Source organism: Mytilus trossulus, chromosome 2 (genome assembly GCF_036588685.1).
Source record: "Mytilus trossulus isolate FHL-02 chromosome 2, PNRI_Mtr1.1.1.hap1, whole genome shotgun sequence".
NCBI lineage: Eukaryota > Metazoa > Mollusca > Bivalvia > Mytilida > Mytilidae > Mytilus > Mytilus trossulus.
Window position 1 is genome coordinate 72268942 of NC_086374.1, and position 24203 is coordinate 72293144.

General features: G+C 31.5%; 2 protein-coding genes across 2 annotated transcripts; both read right to left on the reverse strand.

The window, feature by feature from the left end:
• Positions 1-6084: 6084 nt before the first annotated feature.
• LOC134705380 (hemicentin-1-like) lies at positions 6085-8773 on the reverse strand. The gene is made up of 3 exons (XM_063564121.1): positions 8504-8773; positions 7031-7306; positions 6085-6462 (listed from the first exon to the last, which is right to left on the reverse strand). Exons 1-3 carry the CDS (start codon positions 8643-8645, stop codon positions 6146-6148), a joined length of 735 nt encoding a protein of 244 aa, XP_063420191.1. The 5' UTR covers positions 8646-8773; the 3' UTR covers positions 6085-6145.
• An 882-nt stretch (positions 8774-9655) lies between these two features.
• Positions 9656-18080, reverse strand: LOC134705988 (C-type lectin mannose-binding isoform-like). Its single transcript, XM_063564701.1, has 3 exons — positions 18047-18080; positions 10073-10208; positions 9656-9875 (listed from the first exon to the last, which is right to left on the reverse strand). The coding sequence occupies exons 1-3, from the start codon at positions 18078-18080 to the stop codon at positions 9656-9658; spliced, it is 390 nt and encodes a 129-aa protein (XP_063420771.1).
• Between the last annotated feature and the right edge of the window lie 6123 nt (positions 18081-24203).

Consider the following 24203-nt stretch of genomic DNA (forward strand, 5'->3'; position numbering starts at 1 on the left):
AGGTCTATCAAATCAAATGTTTATTCATTTTTTAGTGTTGTCAAATCGTACACTTTTGCCTAACCGGTAAATCGTATAATCGTTTGATCGATTAACCGGTTAACCGGTAGTTAAAGTTGATGTTTGAAGGCCTTATAGTACCCCATATATAGATATAAGAAGATGTGGTATGAGTGTCAATGTGACTACCTACCATCCAGGTTTTACATTTACGTTTTTATGATACGGTGAATGGAAGTTTGGCCTTTGGGTTTATAAAGCGTGTCTGTGAGGATTCCTATCGAAGTTTGACATTTATCAAATGTAATCAAATACACCGTATGGCGTTTGAACCAACTTCAGATTGAAAAATAAAAAAAACCGTCTTGATCTCTTAGCATTGAGTATGTCTGAAACTGATGATTCTTTAATTTTGTCTTGTTGTCTCCAAAAACATAATGTGGAGTGTTTTAATTTGAATTGATTAATCCTGATACTCGTACCATCAAGTATACATTTATTACATGCACGTTGGTTTGCATTTACAGTTTTTGAGTCAGCATTTAGTTTAAAGTATGAAAAGGACTTGCACAACGGAGATTGCACATTCAGATGTAGGTCTATACAATATTAGATCAAAAATGAATAAATGAAGTAAATCGTAAAATCTTATCATAATACTGATTAAAAGTTACTGTTAAAAATTATTTAATTAATTATGTTTCCTTAAGATCTTGCCTTGAGCTGAGAGACAAGTTCTCATCAATTATATATTTTTGTATTAGCAATAGCAATCAATATACTGGACAATTGATCCGACAAATTAAATTTTAAAGAGAGCAAAACCTATTAAATGATTTCACTACAAATCTATACCAAATCTATTAAAATTAAAAAAAAGTCCGGTTAACCGGTTAGTGTTATTGGTATTCGCTATTCGATCGTTCGAACTATTAACCGTTGACAACACTAGTTTTTTCTTCATTGCAGTTTGTGTCTTTCTTAGTATCATGTTTTCCAATTCTGTTAATGATACTGCTTAACGGAATAATATGGACCATCATTTTCGAAATATAGTAGCTGTCTTAAATTGAAAAATTAAAAGCTGAAACTCATCAAACGAATGGATAACAACTGTCATATTCCTGACTTTGTACAGGCACTTTCTTATGTAGAAAATGGTTGTTTAAACCTGGTTTTATTGCTAGCTAAACCTATATTTTGTATGGTATGACAGTATGACATCAGGAAACAAATAACGATAAACCATACTTGATATATCTGTATGTATGTGTGACTGTTATCTAAATCTCAATTTATCCCATCTAGTCTTCATATTGTTACCAACAAAAGCAACATACAGAAAATTCAACTAAAATCAATACTTGCAAGTACTGATTTCGTAAATATATGTTAATTTCGATGTCGATCAATCGGTTTCAATGGCTGCACTCCATAGATTATTTCGCTGATAAGTAACATAAACTGAAACGGGAACTTCATCGTTATATAACTTGGTTGCAATATTTGAATTTACATATACCGTCAAAAAATATATTTAGTAAGCTTTCACTTTAGTTTATGTTTCATGCTTAGTGCATACACATTGAGTCTAGGTACATTCTGAAGATAATGTTGTAAATAACAGTTTAGAAGTTTTATAGTTGCCGTAATAGGCCGGTGACCATAGTCGGAATTATGAAAATTTTATCGGCAAACATACTACACAGCTATATCATGTATCATTAGGCTCGAAAATATGTGTACTTTCAGATTAATTTGGTCGTAAAAAAAATATGGTGCATTTTATTTAGAAAATCTATGTCAAAGGTCATAAGTCGTTTTCCAAAAAAAATTAAAAAAAAATGATTATCTTGTTTCAATTTAAATACCCTTTTAACAGCAGAATGATTGAAAAATTGATTCTATTTTCTTCCTCAGCATTTAGTTTAAAGTATGAAAAGGACTTGCACAACGGAGATTGCACATTCAGATGTAGGTCTATACAATATTAGATCAAAAATGAATAAATGAAGTAAATCGTAAAATCTTATCATAATACTGATTAAAAGTTACTGTTAAAAATTATTTAATTAATTATGTTTCCTTAAGATCTTGCCTTGAGCTGAGAGACAAGTTCTCATCAATTATATATTTTTGTATTAGCAATAGCAATCAATATACTGGACAATTGATCCGACAAATTAAATTTTAAAGAGAGCAAAACCTATTAAATGATTTCACTACAAATCTATACCAAATCTATTAAAATTAAAAAAAAGTCCGGTTAACCGGTTAGTGTTATTGGTATTCGCTATTCGATCGTTCGAACTATTAACCGTTGACAACACTAGTTTTTTCTTCATTGCAGTTTGTGTCTTTCTTAGTATCATGTTTTCCAATTCTGTTAATGATACTGCTTAACGGAATAATATGGACCATCATTTTCGAAATATAGTAGCTGTCTTAAATTGAAAAATTAAAAGCTGAAACTCATCAAACGAATGGATAACAACTGTCATATTCCTGACTTTGTACAGGCACTTTCTTATGTAGAAAATGGTTGTTTAAACCTGGTTTTATTGCTAGCTAAACCTATATTTTGTATGGTATGACAGTATGACATCAGGAAACAAATAACGATAAACCATACTTGATATATCTGTATGTATGTGTGACTGTTATCTAAATCTCAATTTATCCCATCTAGTCTTCATATTGTTACCAACAAAAGCAACATACAGAAAATTCAACTAAAATCAATACTTGCAAGTACTGATTTCGTAAATATATGTTAATTTCGATGTCGATCAATCGGTTTCAATGGCTGCACTCCATAGATTATTTCGCTGATAAGTAACATAAACTGAAACGGGAACTTCATCGTTATATAACTTGGTTGCAATATTTGAATTTACATATACCGTCAAAAAATATATTTAGTAAGCTTTCACTTTAGTTTATGTTTCATGCTTAGTGCATACACATTGAGTCTAGGTACATTCTGAAGATAATGTTGTAAATAACAGTTTAGAAGTTTTATAGTTGCCGTAATAGGCCGGTGACCATAGTCGGAATTATGAAAATTTTATCGGCAAACATACTACACAGCTATATCATGTATCATTAGGCTCGAAAATATGTGTACTTTCAGATTAATTTGGTCGTAAAAAAAATATGGTGCATTTTATTTAGAAAATCTATGTCAAAGGTCATAAGTCGTTTTCCAAAAAAAATTAAAAAAAAATGATTATCTTGTTTCAATTTAAATACCCTTTTAACAGCAGAATGATTGAAAAATTGATTCTATTTTCTTCCTCATATAATTTCTCATTTCAAAAGCGGAAACCCATCAGTATTGAGTTTTCGAGTACACGTACACGACTTTACAATAAAGAGGGTAGTTTTCAGCTAATAGAACAACAGCTGTCAAAACTTTACATTTATCGACAATTATAAACAAGTATGTACTTGTTAATATAACCGTTTCTTATACCGCAATGAGAGAGAAAACTTGAGTTTTGGCTATATACGTTGATTGCGGTACATGCAAAACTGGCAACACAAAATTTCAAATCAGACTTATAATTGAGTTTATACAATGTCATGAAATAAAATTGACGAATAGCAATATGAATCATTGAAATACTAATACTAAAATAAGGCTTGCGCATAGTTGTATACTTTAATTCAGTGACGGACCCGCGATATCACGGGTGTGTTCTAGTCATTGTAAAATAGACCAATAACGTTAAAAGGCCATGTTAAATGACAGAACCGGCTTGTATTCGTTTAAAAAAGTGAAATGTTCGGTTATTTAATCCCAAACTAAGTGACAGAAATGTTTAACATAGCACTAAGAACACATAACTTTAACCAGTATTCAGACCTCAAACAACTGTTTTATATTGTGGGAACGTTATAACAAGGTTCTGACTTTTGACTGATATACACATGTTCGTAAATGGACGGTTTCGTAAATCTCGAATATCAAAACAAGTCAAAAGAACAGGACAAAATTATCGAATCCTATAATATTATTGCAAACATAAATGTTAAGTGTCGAATATTAAACTTGTTGTGCATCGAAATAGAGGTTGGTTGTGCAATTTTTGTTTACTACATGCAGTGTGCTTTAAACCAGCATCATTGGACATTAATTTCAAAACATTTCGTTTTTGAGAAATACACTCTGGCCATATACATCTATAAACGGGGGAGGGGAGGGGGGACATGAAGCAACTGTATTTTTGGGGCGGCTCTAGGACAAATGTCAAGTGAACTCTTACATGAAAGGAATGACTTGTCTTGCTGCTTGCAACTCTAAATAAAAAAATGTCAAGAACAAAGCCATCTCTAGTTGACAGTATGAACCTTGCCATGTTTACATAACTGTATTATATGGAATGTTTCCGATTGTTGTAATCGTTCTTCCCTAAAATCTTGTCTGTATATAATTGATCTGATATTTGAATTTAAGTTAGCATTTGTATTGCACTGCTGATGGTAAAAAACTTGATTCCGTAAATGTCTTTTTAATTTATAAATATAGTTTGCCCTGTAAAGGTTTAAGTCAGCTTTAAACAGCCTTTACGTGAATATATATTATTTTAGAGAGTGTAATCCCTTGTCATGGTTCTATTTTTTTTTAACAATTACAATATATTCATATATGCAATAATATGAAAGAGACGTAAGATACCTGAGGGGCATTCAAACATATAAGTCGAAAATAAACTATCAACGCCATGACGAAAAAGTATAACCCTTCCAGACAAACAATAGTACAAAAGCACAACCTTTGATAGCCGTGACTTCGATTTCTTGGCTTGAGTTGGCTGCTATGTTATCTGTATTTCTCTGAGGTGTCAGACCACCAATTACTCCCTCCAATTTAGAACGCAAAAGTAGTCCTATTCTGTCACAAAATATTGCGTTTGATGTCCTTGTTTACTTAAACCAACAAACAAATTTGCAGAAATGAAAAATATATCTATATAATTTTGAGCCAAAATTTACTTGTCTATGAATTTGCATAATTTAAAAATTGAGGATTAATGCGCTTCATTGTATGCTAATTTTAGATTTCCAGAAAACCAGGTTTTTGTTTTGGAGTACTTCTATTTGAAGGTCAGTTATTTTGTTTGTGAAGGCTGATACATGTACAATTCAGGATATACCTGGTTTCTATGAAGTTAAACTTAAGATCAAATGTTTAAATATTGAAAACAACACGTTATTAATTTCTTGCGTCCGAAGCGCTTTTCTGGATTTACCTTCATCAGGAAGCTGTGAAAATTGCAAAATTTGGTTGAACAGATAGGGATTTATAATTGGTAAAATCAATATTGCAAACATAAAATGAGACACTAATGGCAAATTTTAGATCTGATCTGATGCTTCTTTATTTAAGATCGTAAACCGTGAAAAGATGCTGCTAGTGAGATGAGACTTGACAGAGCTTAAATATAGCATTATTCTGGATGGAGATCTAGGAACTTATTTTGTGTTCATTTCATGCACTCGCTGGTTCTTTCTCATAATTCATTACATGGCACCAAATCTGATTCACCACTGAGGTGCCACAATTAAGTCTGTCGCTCATGTGTGACTTTAACTAAATAAGACTTCAGTTATTTTTTGACTAATTGAAAAGTCTTTTAATTAAAAATACATCAAACTTTAATTTTTCATTTTTCTATGTTTTTTGCCTCATATATTATTGACTTTATCAATACTCCATTTAGTTAGAAGGTTAGACAAAGAAACAACACTTAGCAATGCATTTATCTGTATCTGAATCAAACACAGTTCTGCCAATATAGGCACACCTCCTTATTTGGAGTAAAACATTAAAATAGTTCTACTACCGCAATAACAATGTATTTATACTTTAAGCATTATGTAAACAGTTCACAGTTTCAATTAAAATGCTTATTATACTTAAGAATTGTCTGTATACTATTTAAGTAGGAGTTTAAAAAAATATTTTATAAGACTTAGCCTGGCAAACATTAAAAACGATCAAAAGACAATCAGTATTCAGATTCTGTTGATAAGATCACTTAAAATTTACATTTTATACAGAGTAGGACTGTTCGGCTTTTGAATTTTAACTTTTATAATCAATGACGAAAAGAACAACCAAATCACATTCATGAAGATTCTAAGGATTAATCTTTCTGTTATTTGTCAGCCAGTTGCGTAAAGAAATTAAATCTGTCATAACTATAAACCCAACGATTACACTCAAGAAAACAATGGCCACATATCCCATTTGCATAGCAGATGTCCTTTTTTCCATTTTACTTAACAGTTTATTTTTAACAGCCGAAATTGTTGACTTGTTCACTCGCAGTTCTTTTTCAATTTTCTTGATTTCCGGTTGTAGCATTTGTAGAAGTTCTTCTTTGGTAAAGTTGCTCCAGTCTACAGCTGACAAACGCCCCATTTTTGAACATGGACATCTACATTTACGTGTCACTGAAAAGAAATTAACAGTTTTAGTATAAACCATTTATATGTTGCTTAAGTTTGTTGTGGGAAAAAATACTGAACCCCGAGAAAAATACTAAACGGAAACTCCCCAAGAAAATGGTAAAAACAAAAACTCAAACACATAAAACGAATAAATAACAATATAAAAAAAATAATGTGTACAAACATTATTTTTTGTAGAAAAAGAATGGATTAAACCTGGTTGTATAGCTAGCTAAACCTTTCACTTTGCCGTCGCATAACTTTACATGAAATCAGTTAAATTAGATTTTTAAACGAATTTTGTTTTTAATCTTTTGGCGTAAAATAGAAAGTTATGAAAAAATGAAGTATCAAATCAAACTGTTTTTGAGAAAAGGCGAAAAGATATCAAGTAACCACGAAATTCTGTTAGTTTGAGAAAGACTTACGGCCCGGTCAGTCATAAACTCTCAAGTATAAAGTAAAGTTCAGAGTTTAGCGCTCCAGATGAAGTTCAAAGCAGAAAATTACTTCAGACTCAAAACACTCAAACAGAACCTTTTCTGTGCAACAAGATCTTTATGTAATGTACCTTTGCTGATTTCTACAGTTATATTTGAACTTTCAGTTGCTCCCTGTGCGTTAGACACATTGCAGGAATAATTTCCAGAATCACCAAGTTGTGCGTTAAAAATTACAATGGTTGTCATTCCATCGCTCATATTAGTATCCCTGATTAATCTTTGGCTGTTCTTTACCCAAACTACTGATGTTACTTCTGGATACCCGTCGTAAAAGCAGTACAATGAAAAGGAACTTGATTCAAGAACGGTAACTGTTGTTTGATTAGTTTGTACTGTAGGGATACCTAAGCAAAATGATAAATTATCTTCATTAATATATAATGTCTTTCAAGACGTTTAGATTTGGCCTATAATTTTGTGGTAATTTAGAATTTACACCTATTTTGTCTCGGAAGTTGATGATTTGTTTTTCGGGCTCACCGAAGAAATAGTTAATTTGTTTCGTGATTTTTAGGACTAATTGTAAACAAATGTGATTTTTTTTGTCAAGTCAACTTCCATATAGTTTCATCACAATAGTATGTGTGTGATCTATATGTTAAGAAATGTTATGAAATGAGCAACACGAACCTAAACAAACATCGGGGTTATCTCTGGTGCATTCTAGTTTTAGCATATCCTGCTCCACATGGGACAGCCGTAGTTTCTCAAGGTAGTACATATTACTAGAATGTAGTTGTACAATCGAGGACTGGAATGAAACACATAGTTACGTGGTCCTCTGTGACAAAGATAATACATGACTGTCTATTCATGGTTATATCCTCAAAACGTTCGAAGGGTGTACTTCAACTGTATCACATATGCTTTGGTCCAATAACTTCCTTAATAGCTGAGACAATTAGTAAAACCAAGAAAACTATGGGAATATTAGTATTCTATGATATATTGTGTGTACTGCTATTTGTCTGTTTGTCTTTTTCTTTGTTAGCCATGGCATTGTCAGTTTATTTTTGATCTATGAGGTTGACTGTCCCTCTGGTATTGTGTTGCCCCTCTTTAGCCCTCTTTGGCAAAACTTTTAGGAATTTCGGTCCTCAATACTCTTCAACTTCGTACATTATTTGGCCTTTTTAACTTTTTTGGATTCGAGCGTCACTGATGAGTCTTTTGTAGACGAAACGCGCGTCTGGTGTATATAATAAATGTAGTCATGGTATCTATGATGAGTTTATTCATTAGTACACCAAACCAATTTCAACCAAACGTTTTGATCTCAAGAGGGTTTTATCGAATATTAATTTGATGGAAGTGAAATATTCAAGTTAGAAAGCTCTTGTCTATTGTTCGTAAAAGTTGTGGAAATTCAAAGCAAATTTCAAAATTCCTCTTTGACAGGAGATTTGATATAACCACCATCCGTCTAGTACTCTCTTTTCGTATCAACAAATAAATGACAGTTTGAATTGCCCATCATTACTCTGAATACCAAATTAAACAAAAATCATTAGATTTTATCAGGAAAAAGCTGTTATTCTTACCAAGAATTATACTAAATGAAACCTCAGTTCCTCGTTCTGTTCCAAATATATTCTCCACATTACACTGATAAACTCCTACATTGTCAGGACCAGCATGGTCAATTCTATAAATAACAGTTCCGCTTTCCCCGGGAATATCCATATTTGTTACCTGTGTTGTTTCACTGTTGTCAAAACTCCAGAAAATACGACTTACTGGTAATGTTGATTCATATGAACAAGCAAGGATTACATCAGTTTTGTAGGAAACGTTTACATTACTATCGTTAAGGGAAATAACGTTTGGATTTGATCCTGTAACTAAAATGAATTGAAAATATATATCATTGTTGTTTGGATTTTTCTTTTTATTATCAAAATTCATTTAAGAATTAAAAAACTGTATAAAAATAAAATATAAACCATATGTCGCTATGTAGTTTTCTCTCTCTACTAAACAGTAGGTTAACATCTTCATTCTTAATTTCGCCAAATAAAGTGTGCTTATATTTCAATTTATATGACTATTCCTCAGAAAACGTTCTGTATGTGAGTTCATAACCAATTATTGATATTAATATAAAAAATCCAAATAGAAAACACTTGTTTTTCGACAAAAAACTTTTATCTGATGTGTGTGATAACAAAATGGTGTAACTCTTTATTTTCGGTATGTCTATTGCCAGAAAGCAGGGGTACTGCTTTGCCCTGCATCTGCGCGAAGACCACGCGAGATTTATTCTTTTGTTTTTTGTAATGACTGCATATATGCTAGCAGCTGCAAAAGTATTTATGCTTTTTTTTAGCGGGATATAGAATGTATTTGTTATGTTTTTTGTAGGATATGAATGTGATACAAATGTTGTATATTTGCTTCCTTTGAATTTTGTTTGTCCCCTTGATTGATTTTCCATTAATGAGAATTAAACATCTGTTAACAACTGCGAAACTTTCAAACCATTGAAAGATGCTAAATCCTACTCAAAAGTATATGATTACTAACAGAACAATTCAATTTTACTAGTTAACATTTCTTTAGAATAAAACTCCATAATCACCTGTTTGCCAAGAAGACACCATTACCCCTATAAGTGTACAAACACATATACATCCCAGTTCACACATATTTTTTATTATTATATTATTAAAGTCCCATAGCTTTCTGTCCAGAAACTACTTACATGAACACAGATAGTCAAACTCAAAACTACACTGACGTGTTGCGTAGCCGTAATTGTTATTACGCTTAATCCTGACACACTGTTCAGATTCCTGTGAATTTGGTTCACCTATTATCCAGGTGAACCAAAAAGTAGGTTCACCATCCGTCCATTTATATTCATATGGCGTAGTGCCATCAGATGACACTCCAACCCAAACATCATTAGTACTTCTATAAAAAAGAAAAAAATATAATTAAAAAAATGTTAAATCCCGTCTTCATTTGTATATGAGTTTGGAGTAGAAAGTAGAAAACGAACTGGCAATATAATGGTACAAAAACGAGAGAAAAAAAGACAAAAATGACTTACAACAGTTTACAAACATTAAAAATATCAGTTTTTAAACTAATCATATGATATCATGTACCCCATATTTGTTATGTAATTTACACCGGCTTCATATTCCAACTCTGAAGAAAATCTTGCAAGTTCCATGCCCATATTTGCACATCTCTCTTTTGCATCATTCCAGTTCAGTTTTTCATTTGGTATATAATGGAAATCTGTTAAAAGAAAAAAACTCAAATTGTACTAATGTTTTTTTTTTCTATCTTTTTGTTTGTTCTGGTACGTTTTTTTTCGGGTTTCTTAGTTTTCACTCCACACCACAACTATGATCTTTCAAAACTTCATTTAAAAGAAATAGTATTCGAAAATAATGATTTTGGAAATGGATATACCGAGGTTAAGAAGATCCGATCTAACGAAATAAAACATGTTAAACTGATAAGATTTAAACTTATTTGTGATATAAGTTGATTCTTTAAAAAATAATTTAGAATTGAATGCTTCTTTTTGTAACTTCCGCGCTTTTTACAAAATGTACTTCGGTCAATGCTTTTACAACCCTATGAAGTTACAAAGAGAAGCATTCAATACTTTTGGTTACATTTTTTAGGTATGATCATGAAAACGCGAATTTTATAATTGTTTTATTTAATTCACCTGTGCACTTTGTTGTGGAACCATATATTATCATGAATGATAAGTTTTATTGAGTAATGCAATTGCTTTTAGCCAATCAAAATAAAGTATTACAATGAAATATACATATAATGTAATTATTTCTATATAATTCGTGTATAACTTGCATGTTTACTAAAACGTAAATCGGATTGGTCCGTTAGACATTTTTAAACAACATTTTTGTACTTTTTTAACCTTCATTTTGATCTATTCATGCGCGATAGACATGCATGCGATCTCGTGGTTCTTAACAAATTGAGATTTAAAAATAAAACAAAATTTTTATATCTTTTGTAACGCATAACGAAGAAAAATCTAAAACCAATTGTTCTTCAGTTTAACAAGAAGATTTCTAAAAGCAAAAGAACTTTTCGATTTATTATTCAAAATATCTAAGCGACATCATGGCTTACTAAACATTTTTTCAACACAAGGATAGGGTTCGACGGAAGTGATTTTTTTTATTTATTAAAAACCAATTGTTCAGAGGATAATTGAAGGTCTTTCTACATCAATTTTCTAAATGAATGATGAGAAGCCATTTATTGTTTACTCAAATTACATTGGTGACTTCATACACATTCACTATACATGTATACATTTTGGACTTAGATAAGGGATATCATTTGCTACTTGTAGTTTTAAAAAATCATTTCCGGTCTCATATTATAGTTTTATTCACATTTATTTCCAAAATATATGGTTTGTAAATACTTTTGTCTACTATAAGGAATATATTTAGCTATCTTTGTTTTATTGCAAGTCACTTCCTATCTCAAATGATACGTTTATGTATGCATATTTAGAAAATGTATAGTTTTCATATTCTTTACCCTGAAACAAGTTCAAACATGGCTACGTCCGGTTTTTCAAGGTAGCTTCCAGTTGATATTTTATTTATGTCATCCATCATTTTTCAAAATATCATATGGCCTAACCATGTACCAAGTTTTTGAGTAATAATCAATTAACTTTAAAGGAGTAAGTCAAGTGAGACCACCTTTTTGGCCCCAAAATATAGCAGTTTTACAAAATTGTTAAAATGTAAACTTAAAGTAAATTATTAGACAGTAGAATGCTTCTGCTACATAAATATGGGCTGTTTTTGACAATACAATACACAGATATCGGGTACTAGCACCATCAAGTCATGCTAAATTACTGAAATCTTCACAATTCTAGCATTTTTAGTTAAATTTTAGACGGTTTCCGTGTAAAACGAAAGTGGCCGCATTTGTGTTAATCCTTAAGATTGAAATGTAAGTTGTATTTGATGATAATACATAGCATATCTAAAGGTTGAGGATGAACACGGATGCGAGATCATATTCAATATGTAAAATCGACAACTTACAAAGTCATTATACACCACAAGAAGAAAATAAATTGATGAAAAAAAGAAGAAAAATACAAAAAAGTGGACAAAACATAATAGTTAAAAACTAATTGTTCAGAGAATAATTGAAATTATATCAACCTCAACTTAGAAACGAAATAAATGAAATTTAAAAACCGACGATTACTTAATACTTATTCTAAAATACATGATTTCTGGGTAATTTTTCTTAAATGATTAAATAAGTAAAAGTACTTCAGGTTAAACAAAATGTCAATTTCGTTGACCCTTGTAAAGCTTATATGTCTACAAACCAAATACTAAAAACTTGTTGGTCACAATGAATCATTATGATTTTTAAGCAAAGGTAAAACTATAGAACATCAAATGAACCTTCGACCTTAGCCTTAATTAAGTCACGAAATGACATAAGCAAAACAATTTAAACAAGAAAACTAACGGCCTAATTTATGCTAATAAAAATGGTGCACATCAACAAACGACAACCACCAAATAACAGGCTCCTGACTTGGGACAGCACATACATACAGAATGTGGCGGGGTAATACATGTTAGCGGGATCCAAACCCTCCCCTTACCTTGAACAACAGAACATAACGTAGTCAGAGTTCAACAGAAAGCTCTGGCGTTCCATATAATGGAATCATTAAGGTTTGCGTTATAATGCAAAGGGTTGTGTAATTTCGCAAACAACGGAAGAATTATATAAATAACTGTACAACATAAGAAAGAATTATAAAATCAGTTGAAAAGGCTTAATTCATTAGATGGATACAAATAGAAATACATCTCACAAAAACAAAGTGGCCGTTGGAGGGTATACTTTTATATCCCAATAACAAAAAGTTGAGTTTTTATTGATATCATGACTAAGTACTATTTTGATTGATATCATGAAAAAGTAGTGTTTTGATTGAAATATACTTTTTTATCATTTGTACTTTGTCGGTGTTATCAAACAACAATCATAAAAGAGAAAATTAATGATCATTCAAAAAATATGCTATTAATTTATTATCCACTAATTATATTTCTTATAATATTCAGTAGTACATCCTTGACTAAACATAAAGTGTTGTACAATAGGCAATAGTTTTTATTTTAGAAAGTGCTATCTTCGTTGTATCTAAAAAAGTAAATATTTTATAAACCATACAAGAAGGCATATGCCAACGCTTACCGACATTTAATGAGCTTTATCTATTAAAAATATTCAATAAAGGCCCTTTTCGCCAACACGAAAATTAAATGTACACGATTCTGTTTTGTATGATTTGTTTTTATAAACATTCGTGCCATATATATGATTTACAAACTGTTCCTTTGATATGTTTATTGTTCTGCTGATGATTCATTGTTTTCATGTGTGCAAATGTTCGTGGATTTAGAAAAAAATAGATAATTTGTTTTGTGATAACGCATTTTTTTGTTTTGTCACAGTCTTAATTCAAGTCTATCCTTTAATCTAACGCAATTTACTAAAATTGATATCCGACGAATATTAATGAGTCCATAACAGAACTATTAAAGTAGAAAATACTAGCGTCTGTGTTTCAATTTCAACTTGTCAATTCTCTTCAAATATATTTCAACAATTGATTGCATGATTTAAAGTCTGTTTGTCAAGAAGACTTATTTCATTCGATTCATCAACAATCCATTTATCAACCTGGAATCCATCCATTTATTCGTTCATCCACCCGTTCCGTCAGACGCATCTGATTGCGTGAAGAATAATTGCACATCAACTAAACCTGGTTGCAAATGATCATTATTGATTAATCTAGATAAAAAGTTAAATCACAAAATATTGGACTCCGAGGAAAATTCAAAACGGAAAGTCTTTAATCAAATGGCAGATCAAATGATAAATCACATAAAACGAATGGACAACAAGAGATAGAGATTTCAAGGTCAACTTCATATAGTCTGTAAATGATTCTTGTCAATCGTAATGATAAGATATTCGATAAACATTGTACAGTATTTGCCAGGCACAAATCAAATTACAGTATGTCATTCAGTGTTATGTTTTTTGATAAATAAAAGTAAATTTTATTGAAAACCATTTTTTCTTGTATCGCTATCATTTCTCTATTGTATGATACATTTTTGAGTTACGGGTTTATCAATTATTACCTTAGTTAACTGAAACCTGCAGTCTAAGATTACACTCATAAACAGTTATCACACCACATCTTCTTATATCTTTATGACTTAGAATCTAGTTTATTGGAAGTTGCATTGTATATATTAACAGAATTGCAACCTATAAATAAAGGCAAGAGTGGTATACCAAAATTCAAAAATCGATAGAGAAAAAAACCAAATCCGGCTTACAAACTAAAACTGAGGGAAGCGTATCAAATATAAGAGAACAACGACGCAACAGAGACACAACACAGAAATGTAACACACACAGAAACGAACTATAATGTAACAATGGCTATTCTCCTGACTTGGTACATGGCATTTTATGAACAAATGGTGGGTTGAACCTGGTTTTGTGGCATGCCAAATCTCCCGCTTTGATGGTAGTGTAAATTATAACATTAAAATGACAACACTACACGACAGGGTTACTACACATAAACGATGCTGTAGAAATTGATATCAAATATAACTCTAGATTTGAAATTAGAAAAGTATAACAAAGGTTCAAAGCATGTATTCTCGATAACTTAATATCAAGTAGTAAACATTATTCAAATGAATTAATTTTGTAGGAATACATAGATTTTCAGTAGCATATCATAATTTTAAAACATGTTTAGTTAAGTTAAAAATTGTAATTTCTTTAACAAGATGTCAATGTTATCTTTCAAGGGTTTTAATTTTAAAGATGCTGAATTACAATCACTCATTTACACATAACCTAGTTGATAGTATCCTTGATTTTCTATTTATTTTAAATTCTTATCAGATTCAAGTAAAACGACACTATGTATATTTGACACAAAATCTAAATAATTTACCGGCAACAATTAAAACATCTCGGATTGCTAATCATTTCTCAACTTGATAAATGGCTTCTAGGATTTCGAGCATTTGGTTTAAACTTTTTTGTAATCAATACAAATCAACATGCTATATGAAAAAATTAAATAGAGATTCATTGATTATAAGTCGATATGTCTGAAGCGCGTTTTATCTACATAACTCATTAGTTGCCCCCCCCCCCCTTTTAAATGATTTACAAGTAAAATGAAATACGAATTATGAGTTGGGGAGAATTAAAAATTAAACATTCCGAAAGAGCAAATCAAAGACGTTTAAGACTAAATGTTCCCGTGGAAAAAAAATCTTTATATTTAAAAAATTTATATTTCATGAATAGTAAATATCTACAAAAATTAAAGTATCCAATATATTTCATATCACTGTTAAAATTATCTCACCTTAACGCCATCTAATTTTTATAATCGTAAAAATTAAATCCATTGTACTGATGACGCGCTTTTAATTCAGCTCTTGAAAACCGATAAATTTATCAACATAGCATTATTATGACTAAAAAAAGTAGTTTATTTTCTACCCATTCCTTAGCATTTATAGAGACACTAGCTCCGAGATATTTAAAATATATCTAAAGTAAGATGTCTTTGGTTCTATAGATAAGAAAGTAAAATAGTGGAATAGTAATTCGGCTTTATCAGCAAAAATTGTTCCATTTTGTCAAATTAAACTAAGAAACATTGATAATTAATTATTCACTTGCAAGTGAATAATTTGACCTCATTAAATCCGTATTCATGGGAACCCCTAGCTAGAAATTGACAAAGCATGCATTGTATGTGAACTGTTTATTTAGAGGAAATAATGTCAAAAATGAAAGTGAAACAAAGATAGATCATTTGATAACTGATTTTATCCACATAAAATCATTCTTATACGGGTAAAAACAATGAGAAGAACATATTTTTAATCCGTAAAATCAAATCAAACAGACCTTCAAAAATCCAATTGCACGTGTTGACTTAATCCATTCACATCTTTGTTTATGTATACATCGCTTATATGGTCATCTGAGGTCAAATTGAAAGTTAATTAGATGGCGTCTGGACTAAATTTCACACGAAACGAACCTATATATTATCGACCCCATGCTCTGTAAACTTTTTATTTTAGACTTTTGATGGTTTGGATAAATGTTTTACATTGTTATAAATCAACTATGAGAATTTCAGTAAATTGATTGATTAAATCAGTCAATCAAATGATTTAGCTTTGTTTTACTTTCAATGTTGCTATTCTCTTCCTTTAAATAACTGAATGCTTTAATAAGATCTATTATCTTTCTAATGGATTTTTTTTTGCTGAAATTATGCTAATGCAACTACCAAAACCGACTGTTTTGTGCAAATTTGTCTATAATTTTAAAAATAACAAATGTACTGACGCTCCATACCAAATTTAAAAACACATTGTATGACATAATATGCGAAAATCCTTAATTTGGCACATCCTTAATCTTTTTAAGCCCATGGAAACAAATGTGAATAATTCTAATTAACGAACTTGTTGATCTTCTGTAACAAAAAATTTCGGTCCATTTCTTTTGCTTGATTTCAACTTGGTTTCCATCGAACCTGATTATGGAGTATAGATCTCCAAGTTAAAAAAAATCATTCAAGAGCTTGCATTTCCTATCATAATATCCACGAGAAGAAGGTTTCTGCTTACGGTGAAACTTTTAAACCAAGAGTTCCATTATAAAAAAAATTGTCGTAACCACAACACTGTTATCTTTCCCATAGTTCCTCAAGTTAGGTAAAATACAAATTAAATTTGTGAATATTTACTATGCCTGCAGAATGATTGTGATCTTAATTGATGTGTAACATCATTGTGGTTACCTAACACCGTTGATTCTCATATTATAGAAGGTATGTTAATCAAATTAAGTTTTGGTATTTTTCACCATTTCATACATGTATTTACTCCGAAAAACATCCCTTCTGTACACATACTTGCATTTATTACACAAATAACTTAATTTAAAAAAATGATATGTACTACTTTCTTTAATGCTCTTTCCGACCGCGCCATAATTAATGGTATTACACTATAATGTGAAGTTTTGCAATAATTCGGCAAAAATTCGTGGAACACATAATAGCTTTGAAGAAAAATAACAAGTACAGAAAAAAAACCGAAACGTGTATTTTTTTAAGAATAGAATATAACTTCTTTCGAAAAGGGTTGATATTATATGAAAAGAATATACCACGCTCAATTTAAACACGTAGCATTGTCATATCTTCCGCCTTATTTGTGATTTTGTTTATGTTGAGAAATCACAATGTCGTATTTTTCAGATAGGAATATACTGATTTGAAACTTTACATGTATGGATACCTCATTACTTAGAAATGAAAGTGATGAATGTTGCTATTGATAATCAGATTCAAATAACCAACATTATTTTTTGTAGTAATTATTTTGTTATTTGAAAATATGTAAAATAAGACTCTGAAATTATCAATATTAACATTAATATAGTATGCCGCAAACAAAAGAGTTGCCTGATACAACGACAAACAAAACCTCACACATAATTAATCACTTCTTCCGGTTTAATTTGATATGCATGATATATATATACACAGAAACAACAGTAAGATATTATTTGAATTATGAACTTAGTCTAATGTTTCACGACAAGGAATTAGTTACTTAGTGATAATTACTTATTCAGAGAGTAACCCATTAGGATTTAACCCTTATGCATTATTACTACGTTTGCAAAGGCTTTTTAAAGAAGACTTTTTGGTCGGGTTGTTGTCTCTTTGTACATTTTCTGTTTACATCTATAATTTTCTTTTGTTCATGGCAATTACATAATTTATTAATGTGAACAATCGATTGCACTTCTCTGGCATTTTGTTTTTATTAAAAAGACAAAATTGTAAGTTCCATATATTTTAGAATCCCAAACATCAGTTTGCTGTCGCTTATTGCATAACAATGTCCGAATACTCTCCAAACATGAAAAAAGGAGAACAACAGATGTTTTACTTGAATCGTCTCCTTTCACTTCCTTATCGGCCATGTTGTTTACAATCAATACGACCTCGTTTTCGATTTTATAACATATTCATTAGATCTCATTAAGAATGGAGTATGTCCGAATACTCTCCAAACATGAAAAAAAGGAGAACAACAGATGTTTGACTTGAATCTTTCTTGCAGCACTTATTAACAAGGATGATAAGGGTAGAATAAAATCGTAGAGTACATGCATCATTGCAAGATATTCTTAAGGATGTTATATTTAATGTAATATTCAATTTATGTTCAGTAGTTAATCATTTGTTAACTCAACGATTAAAAAATTGGAAACATCAAGCAATATCCAATTTTTACTTGTTATGGAACCTATAATTAAAAGTCAACAACTGTTGTGTAAATCGTTTTCTGGGGTTCGTGTTGTTTATTCTTTAGTTTTCTATGTTGTGTCATGTGTGCTGTTGTTTGTTTTTGTTTTTCATTTTTAGCCATGGCGTTGTCAGTTTGATTTAGATTTATGAGTTTGACTGTCCCTTTGGTATCTTTCGTCCCATTTTTTAGGCCCAATATTAAAGTCACATTACAGACTAGGTATAAAACATCATACCAAATAGTTCAAATATAGAAAGTTTCAAAGTATCCATTTGATATTTTCTCAATTATGTTCCTGCTCGGCCGGTATGTAATTGTTTCTCTAATAAAATCAACGGTACCAATTGTGTTGCACCAGATGCGCATTTCGACAAAACATGTCTCTTCAGTGATGCTCGTGGCCAAAATATTTGAAGTCCAAAGCTAATATAAAAGATGAAGAGCTATAATCCAAAAGGTCCAAAAAGTATAGCCAAATTCGTGAAAAGAATCAGAGCTTTGCATGAGGGAGATACATTCCTTAATTTATAATAATTTTTAATACTTTGTAACAACAAATTTTAATAACACAAACAAATCCGTATTTTCATGCCAGTACCGAAGTACTGGCTACTGGGCTTGTGATACCCTCGGAGACTAATAGTCCACCAGCAGAGGCATCGACCCAGTGGTAGTAATAAAATCAACGGTACCAATTTTGTTGCACCAGATGCGCATTTCGACAAAACATGTCTCTTCAGTGATGCTCGTGGCCAAAATATTTGAAGTCCAAAGCTTATATAAAAGACGAAGAGCTATAATCCAAAAGGTCCAAAAAGTATAGCCAAATTCGTGAAAAGAATCAGAGCTTTGCATGAGGGAGATACATTCCTTAATTTATAATAATTTTTAATACTTTGTAACAGCAAATTATGTATTAGTATTAGTTGTATATGCTCTTGGTCACTATTTAGTAAACAAAATTGTAGAAAACGTCAAGGTGATTCTATCATTTCAAGGTTATAAGCATACATATAAAAACTTGCAACTTAACATAAAATCTCTATAAACGTGCCTTATGGGAAACAATTTCTTTAATATTTCAAAATTTGTTCAGACACGACAGATTTGTACTTTCTAGTAAAACATTGGTATCTAGAGATAGATTTTGCGTTCATAGTTGGATGAGTTTACCCTTTGATACCAATGATTTATTCCTAGCATTTGTTTTTGTTTTGAACTATACCTACAAATAAGACAAATGTGCAATGTACCCAAAATAAAGAATCTAAACAACAAACGATAAAGCATGCATAACACAATATGAAACCAAACCCACCAGTGAAACTTCTTAACTAAATACATGTATGTTGGATGTATAAATATCGAAACACGTCATATTGCAATCCAAATTCACATACAACAAAACAGTCATATTCGGGAATAGGTCACGTTTGGCTATTAGCAGACCGAAGACAAAGATATCAAATCCACAATCAAAAACGGGTTAGAAATTTCGTTATTCAGTAAAGTAGAAAAAAACCAAAGAAACAACCAACACAAAAAAAAAAAAAAAATACAAAATAATAAATCAAACGAAATTTGACATTTGTTTTTAATTTTTCTCGAATAAGGTAGATAAAAATGAACCGATGAGGAAATTTGTTGGTGATAAAAACTAACTTAAAAAGAAAAATCGAATAACATTAGTATATACTTACCTAGTGCAGAAGTATGACTTAACAAAACAAGAGTCCAGAATACTTCCAGTATTTGAATGGACATTTTGACTGTACAAAACAGTTTAGTATAATTGGGTGTCATTTGAACTCTACTGATTGTTTGACGGTACATTCAATGTAGCGTCATTTATATATTCTTACAACAAAGGAATTATTAATACGTTTGTTTTACGTATTGGAAAGTTTTAACTCATATTTTATCAATAATGTATAAACGTTTTTGATCATCGATAGGATCATAATTATATAACTTCCCTCAATTGAAATCAATCAACTTTGCTGTATTTTGTTTAACTTTTCGGAATATTTTTGTTCAACTTTGTTCCTCATTTTTATTTAACTTTTTAATTCAAGTGTGACCTTTTCAGACGGAAAGCCCCACTGGCTTTTAAAAGTGTATGCCTGGTATCTATGATTAGTTAATCTTCTCTAACGATTTCTAACGATTCCTGTCATGCATACAACCTGCTAAAAGGCGTCCTTTTTTAAAAAAAATTTTTAAAAGAAAACCCACATGTAAAAAAGATATTGCCCGTATACGTTTGAAAATTTAGATTATGTAGTTATGAAGTTAAAAGTTTAATTAAGCACCACCCACCATCCACCACACCCCTTACCTTTAAATAAATAGATTCAGATGGTGGCGAGATCGCGGTATGAGCAGAATAAAAATGTAAATTTTCGTTGTTTTCACGATGCTACTACGTTCTTTTTACGCTTCTACAATGATCCTGATACGGTTATACTACGTTCTCACACGTTTATTCTGTGACCTCTCTACGATTATCACGATGTTACTACGCTGACCACGTTCGTTCTCACTATGATTTTACCACGCTTCTACTGCAATTATACCTTAGTCTTATTATATACCACGTTATATTATACAATTGTTGACTTTTGATGAGATTGATATAATGATTTATCAACCCAAATATATGATACTCACCGAGGTCAACGGCCAGGTGAATGCCATACATCTGGCGTTGATAAATCATTGTACCAACAGAAATCAAAAGTCAACAACCATTTTTCGTCCTTTTCCAATTTTCTAAAAAAAATTCAAGATACTTTTAATCACTTAAAACTTCCCCATGTTTTTATATTAAATATGAATATACCAATGAGAACACAAAAAATATTTAGTCATAGAATAACCCTAAATGTCTGAAAGTGATGACAAGTTTAAGACCATGCGACAGGGCTCTTCTTAATAGAGTATCTGTTTTCATGATTCTTGTACCAACTCTGATTCGAAGTGTATCGAACATCTCTATTGACATTATATAAGATTAAAGGAGGAAGGTGCATCCTCGATTCGTAACTCGTTCATCAAACTAGAGTTTCCTTTCGATTTAAAGCCAAGAGCAAACCCAATAGGGTATATATATCCAAATGATTGTAGAAGAATGTACTTGACCTTCTTTTACCATTGTTCAACTGAAATTGATGTTTCAAACAAAACCTGGATAGCTTATATATATTTTATGTGACAATTACAAACAGCATGACTAGAACTCGAATTAGTCGTAGTATGAACGTAGGCAGGTCGTAAGAAGAACGTAATGGGCACAGTCTTAACGTGCTAGAATCGGACGATGGTCTGGAACAGCGTGGTATACATATGGTATAGTCGTAGTAGACGCGTGGTTGGGTTGTGGAAAGAACGTGATGGTCGTAGTGAGATCTTATCAACGTCGCTTTGAGATCGTCTCTCCGACTAGAATCGAGCTGTCGCTACGATGTTACAGCGACCTTCGTGATCTTAGCCACGAACTTACGGCACTTTCGCTCCGCTTCTACTACGATCTGAATTCGCTGTGACCGCACCACGATTGTTTGAACATTTTCAAAGTTGGTCTACGCTCTCCACGATCATGAAGACCTCACCAAGACAGTACCACGACCATACTGCAATTAACGTAATTGCACTATAATCGTAAAAATCTGCATATTTTTCTGGGATTGTAGCATAGTGTGACGGGATAATTAACGTTTCTAATTGTTTATTACCCTTTTCTGGGTGACAGTGTTCCTTTGATAACATTTTACGGTTTTTATAGTTCACAGCTCGTTCGCTATGTTCGTATATGTTGTGGCGTTTTAGATTTAAACGAACGTAATCTATGTCATAATGTTTATGTCAGGAATTTCCTAAATATAAATCACTATAGGTTTTACTGAATGCTTCCAAAGATAAGATTTTGTTTAAGAGTTTGTTTGTACCTTTGAAAACTTATCTCAAACGGGATAGCACGCCATCCTACTTTTTTTTTTACCGTGCATGGAAATTTAGATACGACCCTAGTAAACTTATGGAGTGAATCAGATGTGGTTACTTAAAATTCCAAAGATCTTTCAGAGTACATACAATCTTACTCTCTTTCATCTTGTAAAAGTATTAAAACATTTGACTTTTCTACTCTTTACACAAGTATCCCACATTCCAAACTAAAAGACAAATTGAAAGAGTTGGTATTACTTTGCTTCATAAAAAAAAAATGACCAACGTAAATACAAGTATGTTGTCTTAGGGAGGGATGAATCCTACTTTTTAAAGAATCACTCTGATTCAAACAAAAAATACTCTGAAACTGATATTATCAAGATGCTTGATTTCTTGATTGACAACATATTTATTACGTTCGAAGGACGTGTTTTTCAACAGACTGTCGGCATTCCAATGGGAACAAACTGTGCACCTCTACTTGCCGACCTGTTTTTTTATTAATATGAGGCTGACTTCATGCAGGAACTTCTCAGGAAGAAAGATAAGAAGTTAGCAATATCCTTTAACTCTACTTTCCGCTTTATAGATGATGTTCTTTCACTGTTTAAACAATTCAAAATTTGGTGACTATGTGGAACGCATCTATCATCGAACAAGAGATAAAGGATAATACAGATACAGTTAAGTCGGCTTCATATCTTGACTTACATCTAGAAATTGCCCATTAGGGTCGGTTGAAAACAAAACTTTACGACAAAAGAGATGATTTCAGCTTTCCAATTGTGAACTTTCCATTTCTAAGTAGCAACATTACAGCAGCACCTGCATACGGGGTATATACCTCCCAATTCATACGATATTCCCGTACTTGCATTTCCTATCATGATTTTCTTGATAGAGGGTTACTGCTCACAAGGAAGCTATACAAACCAAGAGTTCCAAATGGTGAAGTTGAAATCATCCCTTCGTAAATTTTACGGACGACATCACGAGTTGGTTGACCGTTATGGAATAACCGTTTCACAAATGATATCGGAAATGTTCCTTACGTCGTAACTACAATCCCCTTCCCTTTCATGAATGTGACCTACCGAATTAGACTATTTACCGGATTTGTAATCACATAAGCAACACGACGGGTGCCACATGTGGAGCAGGATCTGCTTACCATTCCGGAGCACCTGAGATTACCCTCAGTTTTTGTTGGGGTTTGCGTGCTGTTCTACCCGCATTACTGACAATTTTACCTATTGTGTCAGTTTGTTTTGTTCAAACATCGTTGTCAATATAATGAAATTTGATGCGACTGTCATACAAAAGAGGGACGAAAATACCAAAGGGACAGTCAAACTCATAAATCGAAAATAATCTGACAACGCCATGGCTAAAAATGAAAAAGACAAACAGACAAACAATAGTACACATGACACATCATAGAAAACTAAAGAAAAATAACAAGTTTACAAGTTAGATGTTTAGCTAGCTATAAAACATGGTTTAATCCACCAATTGCTACTCAAGAAAATGCATGTACATAGTCAGGAATATGACAATTTTCATCAGTTTTTTTTATGTGTTTGGTATAGTTATCAAAGGTATCAGGATTATAATTTAATACACAAGACTCGTGTTTCGTCTCCACAAGACTCACCAGTGACGCTCATATCAAAACAGTTAAAAAGCTTTTGATTTTACATTGATTATGGACTGTCTGTTTTGAGTTTTCCAAGAAGTTCAGTATCAATTGTGATTTTACTTTTTGCTTAAGGTCGTGTTATTCTCTGACTGTTAATGGCGTATATACACCAAATCTATTGGATGTAATACATTTCCTGATTGATAA